The sequence below is a fragment of the Hemicordylus capensis genome, chromosome 5 (assembly GCF_027244095.1).
Source record: "Hemicordylus capensis ecotype Gifberg chromosome 5, rHemCap1.1.pri, whole genome shotgun sequence".
Classification (NCBI taxonomy): Eukaryota; Metazoa; Chordata; class Lepidosauria; order Squamata; family Cordylidae; genus Hemicordylus; species Hemicordylus capensis.
This window is the reverse complement of record NC_069661.1, coordinates 235,817,428-235,836,998: the sequence shown is the minus strand read 5'-3', so window position 1 is coordinate 235,836,998 and position 19,571 is coordinate 235,817,428. Positions and strand designations below refer to the sequence as shown.

At 45.4% G+C, this 19,571-nt stretch overlaps 1 protein-coding gene across 2 annotated transcripts in view; it reads left to right on the top strand.

Annotated features, from left to right (window-relative positions):
• The first annotated feature begins 273 nt into the window (after nt 1-273).
• Nucleotides 274-19,571, top strand: part of SLC6A12 (solute carrier family 6 member 12) — a 66,243-nt gene continuing 46,945 nt past the window's right edge. Inside the window, exons 1-5 of one of the 2 annotated variants that reach the window (XM_053257943.1) lie at nt 274-368; nt 2,268-2,369; nt 13,564-13,775; nt 17,753-17,887; nt 19,327-19,467. In XM_053257943.1, coding sequence (XP_053113918.1) covers nt 13,568-13,775; nt 17,753-17,887; nt 19,327-19,467 — 484 coding nt within the window. In that variant the 5' untranslated portion in view covers nt 274-368; nt 2,268-2,369; nt 13,564-13,567. Of the gene's footprint in view, nt 369-2,267; nt 2,370-8,730; nt 8,758-13,563; nt 13,776-17,752; nt 17,888-19,326; nt 19,468-19,571 lie in introns of those variants that run through there. The other variant, XM_053257944.1, reaches the window with a different exon arrangement.

Sequence of the window (19,571 nt, the reverse complement as noted above, 5' to 3'; positions counted from 1 at the left end):
TCTCTTTCTCTCTCTCTCTCTCTCTCTCTCTGCTTCATAAAAAGAAATAGAATAAGGAGGTCTGGGAGAAACCTTTTAGTCTCTTTCCCTCGCTCCCTCTCTCCTCCCTTGCAGCAACACACACCCTCTTTTTCTCCTAACTCTCCACCCACAAAAGAACTCTGATGATTATTTGTCTGGAATACTGTAACTCATAGAAAGGGAGGGAAAGGAGGAGGAGGAGAGAGAAAGAGAAGAGAGGAGGGATTGTTTGCTCCATCCAGTTCTGTCCCTCTTGTCTTCTCTCTCTCTTTTTAGTGTTGCTCTCCCCAACTGGTTTCCAGTGACCTAGTGAGTGAGACAAGACGGAGTTATTTGTGGGACCTGAGGTGGGTGATTTTTCCATTTGCTTTCCACTTGTTTGGTGCCTGGCTTCAGACAAAAGTCCTGAGAGAGCAATGCAACATGGGAAGCAGGACTGAAACAGGGTGGTGTGGGGATTTGTGTTGGAGCAAGTTCATTCAGCAAATAGGCTGAAAAATTGAGACAATATGAGTCAGCTTTGAGGGAACTTCCAGTGGGAACGAGCTTGGATTTAGTGCCCAGTAGAAAGTGACATTAGGAGGGTGTGCAGCCTGGAGATGTTGTCAGTGGGGGTCACGATGGGCACCAGGAGACTAAAGGCACAGCAGTGAAACTATAGCAGCAGCAACAGAAAACAAACCCAAAAAATGAATGTAAAGGGGTGTGTGTATGTTTTGTAGGCTGTGACAGGGCCCAGCCAGCAAGATGTAGAACAGACTGCAAGAGGATTTCAACACACACACAAGCAGGAGGGGTGAGGAGGGGGAGGGATGGGAGGCCAGTTCCCAAGCATTTGTTCATACCAAACTGAAGTGAAGAGACATCCTCAATTTACTGGACACGTTTTGTCTTCCTGGGGAAAAAACCAAACCCACTACCTTGTGAAAAACATGACCATTGGCAGGCTGCAAGACAATTCTGTTAGCCTGTTCTCTGAATGAGATCAAAAGGCAGTATTCTTTGCCCAGCATCCAGAGGAGCCTCTGTGCAGAGAGGCTCCTCTCTGTGAATTCCCTGCTATGCATTAGAAGAGCTATATATCCTGCTCTAAGGTGCCCTTCAGATGCCGAACTTGTCACCTTCTCCGTGCTGGGTTCCTTTGCCTGTAGCAACTGCATTTTCTTCATATGGAGAGGCAGTGTTGGGGGGAAACTTTCCCTATGAACTTCTGCCTGTCATGCAGATGTTAAAGGCACCGGACTCTGTTGGGGGGGGGAATCAACCCTATGTATGAGTCAGCAGCGCAAAAGACATGCAGTCAGAGAGCTGATGGTATGCTTTGATGATAAGAATCAGAGGCACACCTTTGGCATTAGTTGAATTACACTGTTTATGTGCCTAAGGAGACATATTTATTTTGTGTATTGTTAGCCACCGACTGCACTCTGCTTGTGACCAATGGCCATCTGAATCCTTTGCTAAAAGCACAAATTGAAATGGCAGTGTTGCATGGCATGGAACAAGACCGCTCAACCTGTCTTAGGAAGGTTGTGCCATGTGGAATCACAGTTTGTTTCTCTGTGGAGGAATTTGAATGATGCATGGCCATTGGCATGGTGCAATCTAGGCAGGCAAACAACATGTTCAGCCTTGTGTAGCCTTGCTGCATGGTTTTAAAACGGAGGAGCTAGCTTTGGAAAGGGCTGATTTCCCATTTCCCACTTCCATGCACACCTCAGCCTATGTGTTGCATTATTGGTGCATGTATAAACTTGTCAGGATGTGTTCAGGCAGCCGACAAATTAAAATAGTCCATAAAGGAAATTCCTTATCTCATTTATAGGGCTTTATCTTGCTGTTGTAAGCATGGTTGCCACAATCCTCTCGCCAGCAATTGCTGATACAAGGTTCTAAACCTTGGACTTTACCACTGGAGCTGTTCCACAGCCTGGCTTGGAACAGTGTTCAGGCCAGTTCTGAACACTGGCGAAAAGAGTTGCTTCCAGGCAGATTTTAACTTGGCCTGATGCCACTTGGGATAAATTGTAATTGCATTTAGTGCTTAGCAAATTTGCTCTGTTATCTGTGCTCATATCATCAGCAGTGTAGCAACCATTCAGAAAGCTTCCTCTGATGCGTTCTCAAGAATCACAGGCAGTGGCACCAGTCTTGCTCTCTGTCCCAATCTGGTGCAGTTTTTGCATGCTGACCCTGACTAATCTCGTTGTCTGGAAGAGGCTAACTCTACGCTCTTCCTTTGCCAGAGGAATCAAGAAACCTCACTTCACTTCAGAGGAATCAAGAAACCTCGGCAGCAGCCACCCTTCCAACTTGAGCAATTACAAACTTACTGCCACGCTCAGACAGTAAGTTGAAATACTTGGTTAATTTAATGTTCTTCCTACCAGGCCTGTGGTGAATTAGGGTGAATGGCCCTCACCACTGTTTGTTTGTTTGTCTTTGTGAAGAAAAGAAGCACTTCCATTTGCAAGTATTCCTCTTAACTATATATTCTGGTGAATGTCCAGTTTGGCATTTCATTAGCTGATTTATGAAATTTTATTGCAGAATTTGTTATTCTTTGTAAACTGCTTTGAGGGTCTGTTTGGCAGGTAAGTGGGATATATGGATGTTTCAATCCAGGGATTCCCAACCTTTTTAAAACAAGTGTAGCCCTTCTGTCACAAACCTTCAGCTTGGATGACCTGTGAAGTGTGTGTGTATACACAGGAAAATAGGAAGCTGCCACATACTGAGTCAGACCATTGGTCCATCTAGCTTGGTATTGTCTACACAGACAGGCAGCAGCTTCTCCAAGGTTGCTGGCAGGAGTCTCTCTCAGCCCTATCTTGGAGATGCCAGGGAGGGAACTTGGAACTAGATGCTCTTCCCAGAATGGCTCCATCTCCTAAAGAGAATATCTTACAGTGCTCTCACATGTCTCCCATTCAAATGCAAACCAGGGTGGATCCTGCTTAGCCAAAGGGCACAGTTCATGCTTGCTACCACAAGACCAGCTCATCAATACTCATCAATGGGAGTACTCAGGAGTATTCCCACTGACGTTAACGGGACAAGTAAACTTGTCCCATTAATTTCAGTAAGACTGCTTATGAGTAACTTCATCTGGATGAAAGCTAGTGACTGGAGCAGCCCATCTCATAACCATAACATTTAAGTGTGTGTGTGTATGCACACGTATATACATTTAAAACACACATTTAAATGTTACCGTTATGAGATGGGCTACTCCAGTCACTGGCTCACATCTGCACTAAGTTACTCATAAGGAATCTTATCGATATTAATGGGGCAAGTCTACTTGTCCAGTCCTATTAATTTAAATGGGAATACTCAGTGCTAATTTTCTCAAGCCTCCGAGTCGGGCTGAGATGAAAGGTATGCTGAGCTTCAGCACATTGTCAGCCAATCAGGAACAAAGGCAGAGGGTGTTCACCCTCCTCCCTACCCTTCTACAGCAGATACATAGTAGAAGACGCAATGGCTTTAAGTGGGCAATCCTCCGATGTGGAACAAATAGTGCAGCTACAGCGTGGGAAGGCCTCTTGAGTACCCCCTGTTTGGAACCCCTTCTGTAGAGCAGGGGTTCTCAATGATGGGTCCCCAGATGTTATTGGACTTCAACTCCCATAATCCCCAGCCCCAGTGGCCTTTGGTTGGGGATTATGGGAGTTGAAGTCCAACAACATCTGGGGACCCAACGTTGAGAGTCCCTGCCATAGAAGATGCTGGGATACAACTGTTGGATCTCACACACTGACATACAAGCTAAGGGCTGGGTGTCAGGAATCAACCCTCAGAGGCTTTATCTATCTGTCTGTCTAGCTATCTATTTAACATATTTGTATACCGCCCAAAATGCAAGTCTCTAGGCAGTTTACAACAATGCAATAAAAACAACAAATAAAAAGGTTAAAACATCACAACAATTTAACATTTAAAACATTAAAACTATTAAAAACCATCAAACTGTTAAAACAGTATCAAAGCCTGGGTGAACAAACGTGTCTTGACTGCCTTTTAAAAAGTTGTAAGAGATGGGGAGGCTCTTATTTCAACATGGAGCACATTCCAGAGCCTCGGGGCAGCAATGGAGAAGGCCTGTCCCCGAGTAGCCATCATACAAGCCAGTGGCAACTGCAGACAAACCTCTCCCAAAGACCTCAAAGGGCGGTGTGGTTCATAGCGAAGAAGACGTTCTCTTAAATACCCAGGGCCCAAGCCGTTTAGGGCTTTATAGGTTATAACCAAGACCTTGTATTTTGTCTGGGAGCTTATCCGCAACCAGTATAAATCTTTTGAGACGGGAGTGATATGGCCTCTCCAAGATGACCCAGAGACCAACCTGGCTGCCGCATTCTGGACCAACTGTAGTTTCTGGACTATGTAGAAAGGCAGCTGCCCATAAAGCACATTGCAGTAGTCAAGTCCGGAGGTGACCAGCATATTTACGACTGTTTTGAGGTCATTTATCTCAAGAAATGGACGCAGCTGGCATATAAGCCAAAGCTGATAAAAGGCACCTCTGGCCACTGCCTCAACCTGGGCCACCAGGGAGTTTGTGTCCAGAAGCACCCCTGAACTGCATACCTTTTCCTTCTGAGGAAGCCCATCCAGAACTGGCAGATCAAAAATCTGCTGAGTTCCAACCCTGCACAATAACTACCTGCATCTTATCTGGATTCAGTCTCAGTTTGTCATCGCTCATCCAGCCCATCACCACCTCCAGGCAGGCATTTAGGAAGGTTATGCCTTCTCCTGATGATGCTGACATGGAGAAAAAGATTTGGGTTCACCAAATCTACAGATGATCTCTCTCAGCGGTTTCATGTAGATGTTAAACAACATCAGAGAAAATACGGAGTCCTAAGGGACACCATTCCAAAGTACAGATTTTGAAGAACAACAGTTCCTGAGAGACACCATCTGGAACCTGCCTGAGAGGTAGGAGCATAACCACTGCAAAGCAGTGCCTCCCACCCCCAACTCCCTCAGACTCTCTAGAAGGATACTATGGTCGATAGTATCGAAAGTCGCTGAGAGGTCCAAAAGGACCAACAGAGTCACACTTCCTCTGTCAATTCCCAATTGGAAATCATCCATCAGGCTGACCAAGGCAGTCTTCACCGCATAGCCCACCTGAAAGCCAGTCTGAAATGGGTCTAGATAATCAGTTTCATCCAAGACTGCCTGGAGTTGAGAGGCCACCACCCTCTCAGTTAAGTTGCCCCACCACGGAAGGTTGGAAACAGGCCTATAGTTGCTTAACTCTGACGGATCCAATGCAGGCTTCTTCAGAAATTGTCTAATAATTGCCTCCTTAAGGCAAGGAGGCATCCTGCCCTCCCTCAGAGAAGCATATATGATCTCTACTAGACCTTCTATAACAACTTCCCTGCTGGATAGTATAAGCCATGTCGGGCAAGGATCAAGAGAACAGGTGGTAGGGCGTACCGCTCCAAGCACCTTGTCCACATCCTCAGGAGTCACAAATTGGAACTGATCCAGCCTGACCACATAAGAGGAGTCGCTGGACACCTCCGATTCAGATACTGCAGTAACTGTGGAGTCTAAATCCAATTTGGCCCAAATATGAGAGGTTTTATTGACAAAACACTCATTAAACACATCACAATGGGTAATAGATGTTTCCAAGTTCTGATTTAAGGGAGGAGGGGCACTTACTAGCCCTTTCACAACCCTGAACAACTCCGCTGGATGTGAACTTGTGGATACAATACGAGCTGAAAAGAATTTCTTCTTTGCTGCCCGTATTGCCAGAGCATAGATCTTCAAGTGTGTTCTGTGTTGTAATCTGTTGGGTTCGAGATGAGGCTTCCTCCATTTGCGGTCCAGTCATCTACCTCGCCACTTCAGCCTCCATAGTGCTTCTGATTACCAAGGGACCAATTTTGAAGCAGGTCAGACAGGATGCTTGGGAGCGATCCTGTCTACTGCCCTGGTGAGTTTGCTGTTCCAATTCTCCACCAGGGCATTACAGGATCACCTGCGGAGCCAACACTAAATCCCTCCAAGACTTCTTGGAACCCTGCTGGATCCAATAACATTCTTGGGTGGACCATTCTAATGGGCCCCTCACCCTTGTGAAGCTGGGGTGTGACTGTGAGTCCAACCTTAACCAGATGGTGGTCCGTCCATGACAATGGAGAAATCACAGGAGTCTCCACCCACGGAGAACCACCCTGATCAGAGTGAAAGACCTCATCTAGCATGTGACCATCAATGTGTGTTGGTCCCGAGACCCGTTGGGATAGGCCCATAGTTGTCATGGCCTCTATAAACTCCTGAGCTGCCCCAGACAAATTGGTCCCAAAGTGGAAATTGAAGTCCCCCAGCACCACAAGCCTGGGGTACTCTAACGCCAAACCTGAGACCAAGTCCGTCAGCTCAGTTAGGGACTCCGTTGCACAGCGGGGCGATCGGTACAGCAACAGAAGTTCTAGTCTATCCCTTAGGTACACACATTCAATATGGTCAGACACTTCAACAGGGATCCTAGCCAGGGAGAGGTTATTCTTATAGACCACAGCCACTCCACCTCCCCACCCACATCCCCGTACCTGATCTTCAACAGAGCAGCCTGGAGGGAGAAGCTGGGACCAGACTGGGCCACCAGCCTCCCCCAGCCAAGTCTCTGTAATACATCCCAGCTCTGTCCCTTCATCCAGAATCAAATCATGGATGGTTTCAGACTTATTTTGGACAGACCTGGCATTACAGAGGGGCAAGGTGAGGGTTTGTGAGAGGTTGGCACTGCTCCCCGTGTTAAAGAGCTGGCAGGAGAGCTGGAAAGGGAAACAGCTAATAGATTTCTGACTTACCTTCTCCTGTAATGACTCACTGACCTGCCAACGTTACTTCTTCTATTCCCCACCACCACCAGAATAGCCACCCCACAGTCAGTGGACATGCCCCCTGTCTCCCTATCCCCAGACAAACCAAGACACATCTGAAACATCCGGGACCTAAAAACAACAGAAGCCAAAATAATACCCAAAATAATACCCTCGTCCCCCAAAGTGGCTCCCCCAAAGGGGTGACCCTGCTGGTAGTGGGCCTGCTGCCACAGGGCAGCAGCCCTTTTATAAGCCCCAAAAGGTGGCTAATCTGAGCAGATGGCTAATTCTGAACTCATGATGGCTAATGAGGACTCAGTTATTCCACTTTGAGAACCTTTGCTTTAGAATTAAACTGTGGGCTTAGGAGAATCACATAGCGCAGTTATCTAGGACTATACCAGTTTGGAAGGCTGATATGAGATTGCATAGTTGGATGCAAGAAAATGCCTTTTCCATAGAAAACAGACTATTTATTTTGTTTCTATACCACCCTTTATAAAATCTTAGGGCAGTTTACACACCGCTGGTTCTCAGGACTAGAACCAATGATGTGGATTTTCCTGAACGTTTTGAATCAGAAAACTTTTCAGAAAAAAAGTCCTGATGCACTGAATCTATCGGGATCTGATTTGGCATGTTTGACTTATACCTACCATTAGCAACCAAAATTATAAAAGTATGCTGCATTAATTTTATATGCTGAATCTCTCTCCTTGGCAGGCCTGTATTCTCCTGGGAGATTTTCAACATGGGGAATCATTCAGTCTTACAATCTCCCACCTGCATTCTAAAATGGTGCAGTCTGCCAAGGGCTGTAACATAGGATACCTTTAAACATGTAGTTCAGATGGATGGCATTTCTGTCCTCTGCACTTTGTAGATTAGAGTGGCGGGGAGGAGAAAGAGAGAGTTAGATAGAGATAATTCTTTCTTTAATTACACTGGACGTATGACTTGAGAGTGCTTTGAACATGTCATGATAAATTATAGAGTGTGCTGAAAAATGTGCTCTTAGCAATTTCATAGTCATTTGTGTATGGCTCAGAATAAATAAGTTCATTGAACTCATTTTTTGTTGTTGCATAGGATTTTTTTTTTAAAGAGAGAAAAGAAGTTTCTTTATATTACAGTCTGACCAATGGGCTGTCTAGTCCACTATGTTCATCTAGCCTACAGTTGTCTACCCTGACTGGCTGTGGTTCTCCAGGGTGTCTCAGACAACAGTATTTCCCAAAACAGCAGTTTGTAAAGTTTTAGTTAGAGATGGGAGGACTTGAACCTGGAACTTTGTATGTACAAAGCATGCACTCTTATCACTGAGGTATGGCCCTCTTTGCTGTTCCCCCTTTCTATAGCCCTTTCCGGACAATTTCTATAGTCCTCTCTGGACAGCTTACAATGAAACAAACACAAATGGATTTGCAAATGGACACCCAGATCTATTTCTCCCTATCAACTTCATCAGGAGATGGCTTAACCATTCTAAATGCCTGCTTATTTATTTACTATTTATTTCATTTCTATACCGCCCCATCCAAGAGCTCTGGATGGGCAAAACAAACACCATTTAAAACAAACTGCTTAAAACAATGTAAAAAGAAATTTAAAACAATTCAGAGCCATTTTAAACCTATTAAAAATACTTAAAAACAATTTGAAAACCTTGAAGGCCAGGCCAAACAAGAGAGGAATTTAGGGCTCCCTTGAAGGCCAACAAGGAGCCCAAACTACAGATATCTGCTGAGAGTGCATTCCACAGGCCTGGAGCAGCTACAGAGAAGGCGGGGTTCTGAGTCGCCTCTAGACATGCTTGGAATCGGTAATGGGCTGGATGAGGGAGAAGAAACTGAAGTTGAATCAAAACAAGACGGAGGTACTCATTGTGGGAGGCTGGAACCTAGAAAGTGGTATAGATTGGCTTGCTTTGAATAGGGTTGCATTCCCCTTGAAAGATCAGGAACGTAGCTTGGGAGTACTCCTGGACCCAAACCTCTCCCTGATTGAGGCAATGGCAAGGAATGTTTTTTTTATCAGCTTCAGCTGATATGCTAGCTACATAGGCATTAACGGCCTTAAACAGTGGTGCATATGCTGGTAACATCCAGGCTTGACTACTGCAGTGCACTCTACATTGGGCTGCCTTTGTATGTAGTTCAGAAACTACAACTGGTGCAGAATGCGGCAGCCAGGTTGGTCTCCAGGGTCACCCATAGAGACCACATTACTCCTATTTTAAAATAACAGCACTGGCTGCCAATTAGTTTTGGGGCCAAATACAAAGAGCTGGTTATTACCTATAAAGCCCTGAAAGTCTTGGGCCCAGGGTATTTAAGAAAGTGCCTTCTTCATGAACCCCGCCCCCCCATTAAGATAAATGGGAGAGGTCCAGTTGCGGTTGCTACCGGCTCTCTTGGAGGTGACCAAAAACTGAGCCTTATCTAGGGTTGTCCCGAGGCTCTGGAACATACTCCCAAATGAAATCAGAATCTCCCCATCTCTGATTGTTTTCAGGCAATTTTTGAGAATACACCTGTTTTATCAGGCTTTTAGTTTAAGATGTTTTGAAGTTTTGTTTATGGTAATTATAACCTGATTTTTTAAAAAAACGATTTTTAGGTTTTAGTTGTTTGTTTAGATTGTAAACTGCCTTGAGGTTGTACATTGGGTGGTATATAAATGTGACAAATAAATACAGAAATGGATTGACCTTTGGTCCATATAGAGTGTGCTGCAATAGAAGAAACAGCTGACTTTGCTGAAGGATTCCTTCTTCACAGTCGGCACAGGCAGCAGTTCCTGTCTTATCTCAATTTTATCTATTTAAATTTATTTATATCTCACTCTTCCCCACCAAGAAATCAGAGCAGCTTACAGATAGTTCTAGATTGAGTTCCCTGAAGGTGTTGCTCAACATTGGCCAACTTTAGCTCCAGCAATGGAACCAGAGCCATTCTGGTGTAGTGGCTAGAGTACTGGAGGAGCACTGGGGCGGTCTGGGTTCAAATCCCCCTAAGCCATGCAGCTCATTTGTGGACCTGGGGCAGGGTTGTGTGAATTTAGGAACACAGGCATACGAATGTGACCAATATTTATATACCACTTTTCAACAAAAGGTTCCCAAAGCAGTTTACAGAGATATAAATAAGTAAATAAAATGGCTCCCTGTCCCCAAAAGGCTCACAATCTAAACACGAAACATTAGATAGACACCAGCAGCCGCCACTGGAGGGATGCTGTGCTGGGGATGGATAGGGCCAGTTGCTCCACCCCTACTCAATAAACCCCCTTTAAAAGGTGCCTCTTTGCTCAGTAAAGCTGCCTTATAGTGAGTCAGGGTGTTAGTCCGTTTAGCTAAGTAATGTCTACTCTGACTGGCAGCAACTCTCCAAGAACTTGGGCAAAAGTCTCTCCCAGTCCTACGTGGAGATGTCAGAGACTGAACCTGGAACCTTCTGTATGCAAAGTAGATGCTTTACCGCTGAGCTACAGACCCATGCCCTAAGGGGGATATCTTACAGCAGACAGTGCTTACATATAGTTACCCATCCAAATGCAGACCCTGGCAAACCCTGCTTAGTAAATTGGGCCATTCATGTTCGTTCCTGCAAGACCAGCTTTCCACCCTATTTAAATGAGTTAATCTGTGCAAATGAGCAAGCGATGGTTTGGTGCTTGGGGACTTCGGTTGTGGAGGTCATCATTTCAGCACTTAGTAAGATGGGTCTTGTTGCCACAATGTGAGTAAATGGTTATAAAAACACGTTGACTGTGTTGATTGGTTTTATTGTCATCTCTAATAAGCAAATAAATTGGACCCAAATCCTCTGCTATCAGCCTATAATGACAAGGCTAATAATCATGGACAAAGGCACCGTTATGCTGGGTGATTTGCATTTGGTGGCAGCAAACTGGAAAGCAGTGAAGCTTGTGACAGTTCAAAACAGCTTTTGCTACCAAGTGTTGGTTTTCATCCATTTGACAACCTCTGGAACTCTGCTGTGTTTGATGCTGGTGACACAGGGAAGGAATCTGTGCTGATCCAGCATTTTACTTAGGTGATTAGCCATATGGCAGGTCTGCCATAGCTCTGGTGATAACAGGAAACACTCCAGTAGGGATGTGCATGAATTGGTTTTTTTAATTCAGTTTTTACCCAAATTGAATCACCTCCTATTTGTTTTGGTTCCAAATATGACACCCCCCAAATCACCCCAGATTCTATTTGTACCCAAATTTTCTGAATCCAAATCGATTTGGGGCAAAAAAAGGGGTTCTGGGAACAAAAGTGGGTTGGATGGAATTTGGGTACCACCCAAATTTCAAAGAAATTGGGCAAAGGGGTGATTTTTTTTTGAAGTTGGCATGTCTTTAAGCTTTTCCCCATAGGGAATAATGGGAATTTCAGGAGCCTTAGCTATAGCTCCATGTGGGGGGCACCAGGGTGGCCTAGAGTGGGTTGTGGTGGGTGTTAATGCCCAATGGGTGTAAGGAAGCTACCACTCAGATTTCAAAGAAGTTGGACAAAGGGGTGATTTTTAACAATTTTTTAAAAAAATTCATGTGTCTTTAAGCTTTTCCCCATAGGGAATAATGGGGAATTTCAGCAGCCTTAGTTGTAACTCCATGTGGGGGGCACCAGGGTGGCCCAGGGCAGGCTGTAGTGGGTGGTAGTGCCCAATGGGTGAAAGGAAGTTATGACCCCCCCCGAAATTACGCTTTCCCCCAAAAGGAAATAATAGGGATTTCAGCAGCCCCACAACTCCACATGGGGGGCACCAGGGTGGCCCAGAGCATGTTGTGGTGTAGTGCACATAGGGTGCCAACCACCTCCAAACCCACAAGCCCATGGGACACTGTGTTTTGTTGTTTTCAATGTCTGAGGTGTTCTTCTGAGAACAGATTCTCTGGTAGGAAATGAGAGAATCCACACACTCATTTCCTACCAGAGAATCCCTGTGGGGGGAAAACTTAAAGATGTGCAAACTTCGGGGGGGGGGGGAACCACCCCTTTCACCAGTTTATTTGAAATCTGGTGGTAGCAGGCACCCATTGGCGCACTACCACCTGACCCACTCTTCTGCCCCCAAAACCCTTTTTCTGCCCTGAATCTGCCACGAACACATGCCGACTTTTTTTTTAAAAAAGTAAAACACCCCTTTGTCCAATTCCTTTGAAATCTGGGTGGTAGCTCCCTTGCACCCATTGGGCACTACCACTTGGCACAACCTGCTCTGGGCCACCCTGGTGCCCCCCCCCCGGGGAGTTATAAATAAGGCTGATGAAATCCCCATTGTTCCCTATGGGAAAAAGCTTAAAGATGCTCAAAGAGCCAGCATGGTGTAGTGGTTAGACTGCTGGACTAGGATTGGGGAGACCTGAGTTCAAATCCCTATTCAGCCATGATACATGCTGGGTGACTCTGGGCCAGTCACTTCTTTCTCAGCCTAACCTACTTCACAGGATTGTTGTGAGGAGAAACTTAAGTCTGTAGTACACCGCTCTGGGCTCCTTGGAGGAAGAGCGGGATATAAAATGTTAAATAATAATTAAAAAAAAATTTTTTTTAATGCTGAGTCAGACTCTTGGTCTCTCTAGCTCAGTATCATCAGCACTGACTGGCAGCAGCTCTCCAGACATGTGTCCTTTCCCAGCCATACCTGACAATGCAAGAGGCTAATCCTAGGACCTCCTGCATGCACAATGAGACCTGGAAATGTGGGGAAAGAGCCAAACTAAGGCATGTACAGTCATTCAGACACAAACATGTGTTTTGTACATGTATGCATGCACAGCATAATGTCTGAAGAGGGCTTCCCCCGTCCTTCTCCCTCCACCCCTCTTCTTTCCTTTCCAGCCAGACATGTTGAAGACCAGGGATGGGCAGAAGGTAGATTAGAAGCAACTGGTAAATCTCTGGGGCATTTCAGGTGCAACATTATAAGGCTATTCACACACCTGGGAGCTGGGGTGGGTGGGCAGGAGAGGTGGCTGTGCAGATCTTACCCCCCCCCCCCCCGGGATGATCTGTTGAAGTTAGTGGGAGTGCTGATTGCGCTCTCACATGATCTTCAGCAGTGCGGATCTCTGGAGGCCAGGAGGATGTGTCCCGGCCTCCGGATATCCCACGATGCACCATGCGAGAAGTGCAGTGCATCGGGCGATACCCCTGTGAGACGGGCACTCTAGGCACCCATCTCTGTGTCCGCTCAGGCTGCAAGCAGCCCGGGCGAACACACTAGGATGGAGCCGGGGTTAAGGGCGCACTCACACCCTTAACCCTGGCTAACAGCTGGGCTATGGAGCTGGGTTTGGTGGCGTGGCAGCACTGGGATCCGCATGGATCCCAGCAGGTCTCATGGGTAGCCAAGCCCAGTCTTGGCTGCCCAAGTCTGGGCTTGGCTCCTCGTGAGAACAGCCTTTATGTCTGACTAGGACTCAAGACCTTTCCCTTGGTCCCATTCAATGTTCCTAGGTGTGGAACCCTTGACGAAGTCACTGCCAGTCAGTGCAGACAATACTGAGCTGGATGGACCAATGGTCTGGCTCAGGATGGCAGCTTATGTTCCTATCTTTGTGCTGCAGTGCCAAACCTTGAGCATGATAAACTGGACAGCACCAGTTTGATATGAACCCTATGATAACTTCCCATACGATGTGATCTGTTTTCCTCACCCTACAGAGTCATGGAAAGCAATGTAACTTCAGACGCAGAGCCCAGCGGGAGCATGATTGTACCAGAAGTAAAAGAAAGGCAAGGGGACAAAAAGGAGGAGCTGCAGGACAGAGGCCAGTGGACAAATAAAGTCGAATTTGTATTGTCTGTGGCTGGGGAAATCATTGGTCTAGGCAATGTGTGGAGATTTCCTTATCTCTGTTACAAGAATGGAGGTGGTGAGTGTCGGGTATTCCATATTTTCCGTTATTCATTTATTTGCTTATGACCATTGATCCCTGGGGTGGAGTGGTGGTGGTGGTGGGGGGCAGGGGTAAAAGCAAAGAAACAAATCTGGAGCTTGCAAGCCAGCAAATGATATACAATTAAAGCATAAAATCCTTCATTAAAATTTACAATTTAAAATCAATAATATAACCATCAGGTGATGGGCTGACCTCTAGACCATTAGATAAGATGTTCCTGATAACAGTTAATCACATTTTATGCAGAACGTTTATCTCTCACCTTTTGCGCCACCAAAGCAAAGCGCTACCACATGAGTCCCATCTCAGCAGGAAGACAACATATTTTTACAACCTCCCTTTATGTTGAGTATTCCATCTAGGAATTCCGCTAAAATTTTTTGCCTTGAAGAGAAGTATAATGGACAGTGCAACAAATAGAGGACAAGCTCCTCCTCCTGCTGAAGGTCATGAATAAACGTACAACTGCAGGTTTTTTGCACACCTTCCCTTCTAGTATGAGTCTATATATGTTGCTTGGATCTGCTGCATCTTTAGAGGGCAAAATGTGCAATCATGTGCTTCAGTGATATGATAGGTGAGCAAAGAATAATGTTTTAAAAGTCTAAAAGGCCCAGGTGCATGTGTGTGTGTGTGTGAGAGAGAGAGAGAGAGAGAGAGAGAGAGAGAGAGAGAGAACGTCATCAGTGATGGTGGTACAGGCAGTATCCAATAGGTGCCTTTGACACTTGTGCAATGACATTCCACATAGACTTCACTTATCACAGATGGTGTACTAACTGAAATGGGGATGAATTGACATTTTCCTAATAAGAAAACATAGTGCTTTGAATGTTGGGAAAGGCAATATCCTCTCAACAGAAGCTCTTTACCTTCAAGGTGGGGTGGGCTTGATTCCTAGCAACAAATGGTTGGAAGTGAAGGACTATACGCTGTCTCTTGTCTCAGTGACAGTAGAGGACAGACTAGTGAGTCAGTGGGCTAGAGGGTCAAGGCATTGGTCATCCCTTCTCTACTGTTCTGACACTATTCCATTGGAATGTAGATTGCTACTCTTAGGGGCTAACTTACTTCCTTCCTGCTTTGCACTTCCTCTCTCCCTGCTCTTCTTGTTCCTTCGACCTGCAACATGCCAGGTCCTCTCCCTGCGCCATGTGTGCAGAGATGCAGAATCCATCTGCATCCAGCTAGCTAGATTGATTAGAGATCCTAACTCCTCACTTTCCTATCTAGAATGGAGTTCTCTAATAAATACCATTTATATTGATTTGAAACTATGAACTGGCTCCAAGTTACTTTACTCTTAGCATACACACATGCCTAACTAAATTCCGCTTTGTGCCTCTGTGCACTCTGCTATAATGAAAAAGGGTTTCTCCTACCAGAGAGAATTCCCAACACAAATGAGCAAAACATTTGCTCATCTAGTAGCTGATGCTTTGAAAAGATGCTTAGTTGATCTTATGCAGAGAGCTAATTTCACATGGAATGTGCAGGCAGTATATTACTCCACAATTGAATTGGTCTGGATATGAAAGAGAAATTCCCCTTAGGTTGTTCCCTGCACTTATTGTGACTCCTGTGCTGAGAAAATAGATCTGGCTCTTCATTTTTAAATATGACTGGCACTCCTGTCCAGCAAATATTCCTTGCTGAACCCTTGTAGTTAATTATCCATCATGGGAACAAACTTCAGTCAGTGTGACTGTTGCTGCTATAACTGGGGAAACAGCTCTAGAGGGCAAAATCAGGTTCTCCTAGGAAATGGAACGTGACTATTACAAACAGCTGTATCCACCAGAAATGTTAGGTCTGCGAGGAGAAAGCTAGCATATGTTTCCTTTCCATTTACATGTGGTGGGAGTTAATAAACATTTCCACTGACTGGTAAGATAGTTGGTTTATTGTTGTGCAAGCTGTTTGTTAAAGAAGTGAGAGGTGACTTGTGAAATGTAGGTCCTAATGCTCTACACCAGGGATTCCCAACTTGTGGTTCTCAACTTGTAGTTCTGTATTTGGGGATTATGGGAGTTGTAGTTCAGCAACATCTGGAGTACCACAGGTTGGGAACCCCTGCTCTACATTAACCCCTGTTCTACATTATACTTTGCAAATTTGGGCCCCCAGACATTGTTGGACTACAACTCCCATCATTCCCAGCTGGGGACCCGAGAACCCAGCTCTTCACAGAAATCTGTTGTAGTTCCAAAACATGCCGTTTCTGAAGGCCCCAAAGACATTGAAAGTGTGTTGAGAATTTTGAACCTCCACTGACTGTGTTTACCTTTGAAATAGTGCTTAAGGAATTATTTTCATGTTTGGATAATGGCACATTGGAATTGAAACTCCATGTGACTTTTTCAGAAACAGTTCATGAGTAGGCAAAGCCATGGCTCATAGGTTTCCCTGAAAAATCCCTGGTATTGAAAGCCGCTGAGAGATCTAAAAGGATCAACAGAGTCACATTCCCCCTGTTGATTCCTAATTGGAGATAATCTAACAAGCTGACCAAGGCTGTCTCAACCCCATAGCCTGCCCAAAAGCCAGTTTAAAATGGGTCCAAATAACTGCTTCTGCCAAGACTGCCTGGAGCTAAGATGCCACCACCCTCTCAATCACCTTGTCCAACCATGGAAGGTTGGAGACAGGCCTATAATTGCCTAATTCTGAGGGATCCAATGCATGTTTCTTCAACAGTGGTCTAATAATTGTCTCCGCGAGACAAGTGGGCATCCTATCCTCCCTCAGAGAGGCACTGATGATAGTAACAAGACCCTCTCCAATAATTTCCCTGCTAGATTGTATGAGCCATGTAGGGCAAAGGGTCAAGAGACTTCTCCAAGTAGCTTGTCCACAGCAGCTTGTCCATCAGTTTCAGTTTGTGACTCCTGTCACAAACTGAAACTGATCCAACCCAACCATACAAGAGTTGTTGCTGGAAACCTCCATAATAGATTGCAATAACCGTGGAATCCAGTTCGGCTCCAATCTGAGAGATTTTATCCGCAAAAAACTCATTAAAGGTGTCACAGCAAGTCACCGATAGCTCTAAATTCTGAATTAAGGGAGGAGGGACACATATGAGTCCCCTCACAACCCTGGAAGACTCTGCTGGACGTCAGCTTGCAGATGCAATGTGTGCGGATCATTGCCTGAACCCTGATCTTCATATATGCTCTATGTAGTAATCTGTTGGATTCGAGTCGTCTTTCTCCACCTGCTCTCTAACCACCCGCCTTGCCACTTCAGCCCCTGTAGTTCTTCTGTATACCCAGGGGCTAATTTAGAAGCAGGTTGGGAGGAGTTATCATGTCTACTGACCTAGTTAATTCATTATTCCAAATCTGAACCAGGGCGTTGACAGGATTGCTAGTGGAACCAACCTTAAAACTCTCCGAACCTTCTTGGAATCCTATTGGATCCAATAACTTTCTTGGGCAGACCATCCTAATAGGTCCTTCTCCCCTGCAGAGCTAGGTTGTGATTGTCAGTCCAGCCTTAACTGGGTGGGAAACCACAGGCATCCCCACTCACAGAACATCACCTTGACCAGAGTAGAAGATGTGGGGCCTTTTGCATGCAAACCAGATACTCTGCTGCTGAGCTGTGACCCCAGTCTCATGCGTGTACTTTCACACAATGTGGCCGTCCCATAGCATGATCGTTAATCTAGTCTCAAAATAGAGTGGTTAGAGCTGGGCTGTACAACTTTGACCCTCCTGCAGATGTTAGACTACAACCCCCATAACATAATCCTTGACCATTGGGGTTGGGAATGATGGGAGTTGCTGTCCAAAAATAGCAGGGGGAGGGGGGGAGAGCTGAAGTTTTCCAGCCCTGGGTTGGAGGTTTTTTCCTTAATAAGTAAGCAAGCAAGCAAGCAAGCAAGCAAGCAGATTTAACACATGGTTCTGCTTCAGCAACCCTCTCTTTCTCCTTTTTCTTCTCAGGTGCCTTCTTCATCCCATATCTCATCTTCCTCTTTATCTGTGGAATCCCCATATTCTTCTTGGAGACCGCCCTTGGGCAATACACCAGTCAAGGTGGCATCACTGCCTGGAGAAAGATCTGCCCTATCTTTGAAGGCAAGTTGGTAGTACACGCAGAGTCCTGGTAACTTTCCATCAAGCACTCAGTGTGCCTTTTGATCTAATTCCCTGTGAGCTCCCCAGCTACCGGGCATGGCTCTGAGCCAGATGCTGATGTACCTGTTCCAAACTACAGGCTAAGTCAGAGAAGTGTGAGTCATTCCAAAGTGTAGGCAGAACTATCAGTTCACACACAGAGCAAAAGATCCAGAGTAATGATCAGAAGCAAACCCAGTTGAAAACTGCCATTGTCAGGCTGATGGAGGTATGACGTTGGAATCCAATACAGCGTGATGAGCAAAGAAAAAGTGAAGGAGTCAATATTCAGAGGAAGATGCTGAAACTAGGAAAGGGACCGTGCCAGTGGTGATATAGGAAGGTATGAAGCTGCCTTATACAAGGTCAGTCTTTCCTGTCCCTTTGGAAACATCAGTAAGTGATCAACTCAAAGAAAGAATCAATCAATTTCCAATGGGTTTTAAAAGCTTTATTTGACTCCCAAGGCATGCAGCAACTCACTTGGAGGCAGGAACGTGCAGAGGTTTGGTGGTTCAGAATGGTTTGGTGGTTTCATTGCCTTTAATAATGCATCTTTTGCAAGGGTCCCCAACCTGTAGTACTCCGGATGTTGCTGAACTACAACTCCTACAATCCCCAGCCACACTAAATTGTAGCTGGGGATGATGGGAGTTGTAGTGCAGCAACATCTGGAGTGCCACAGTTTGGGAACCCCTGCAATTGATGCATTGTTAAAGATGAGGGACATTGGCAGATACTTCATTAGGTGAGAGATCTGTGGCTTCAATTAACTATGAAAACTGATTCCAGAGAGCTTTTATTTCCACACTGTAGCAGCAGCTCAGGGGTGAAACTAAAAAAAAGGGCAGAGCTGCTTGCTTTTGATTGTCTAAGAGAGAGGAACCCTCTGCTTCTGGGTCTTTCTATGGCACATAGACTAAAAGCTCTAGACTACTATATAGACTTGTGGCAGGACTCGCACAATAACAACATAGCATTTCTACTTTGCATGCATGCTAAACCCATAATGCTCCCTTGGCAGCACACAGTCCATTGGTCCATCTAGTTCTTAATTGCCTACTTTGACTGGCAGCAGCCCCCCAAGGTTTCTGAAGTATTTTACCAACCTTACCTCTGCTACCTTTCCCTCTCCAGGGATTATATGGTTTCATTACACAAATGTAAAGATTGAGCATTGGACTAAGTTGAGAAGAGCTGGTCTTGTGGTAGCAAGCATGAAGTTCTCCTTTGCTAAGCAGAGTCTGCCCTGGTTCTCATTTGGATGCAAATGCCTGAAGCAATTACCTCCCCTTGCCTCATGTAAGGGCTGCCCCTGTTGACAGGAGCCAATGGTTGTGTTGTGCCTGTCTGTTGGTTTTTGCAACCCTCAGCTTTCTCTCTCTCTCTCTTTCACTCAGGAATTGGATATGCGTCGCAAGTCATTGAATCGTATCTGAATATCTACTACATTATCATTTTATCCTGGGCTCTGTTTTATCTATTTAACTCATTCACTGCTGTTCTGCCCTGGGCCAGCTGTGATAATACTTGGAACTCAGGTACATATTTGGCAAAATGCAGCCTCTTTCTGAAATAAATGGATAAATTGTTCTTCTGACTGTGCTCTAGGATTGAGTCCAAGATATTTTGAAGTGGAGAATCT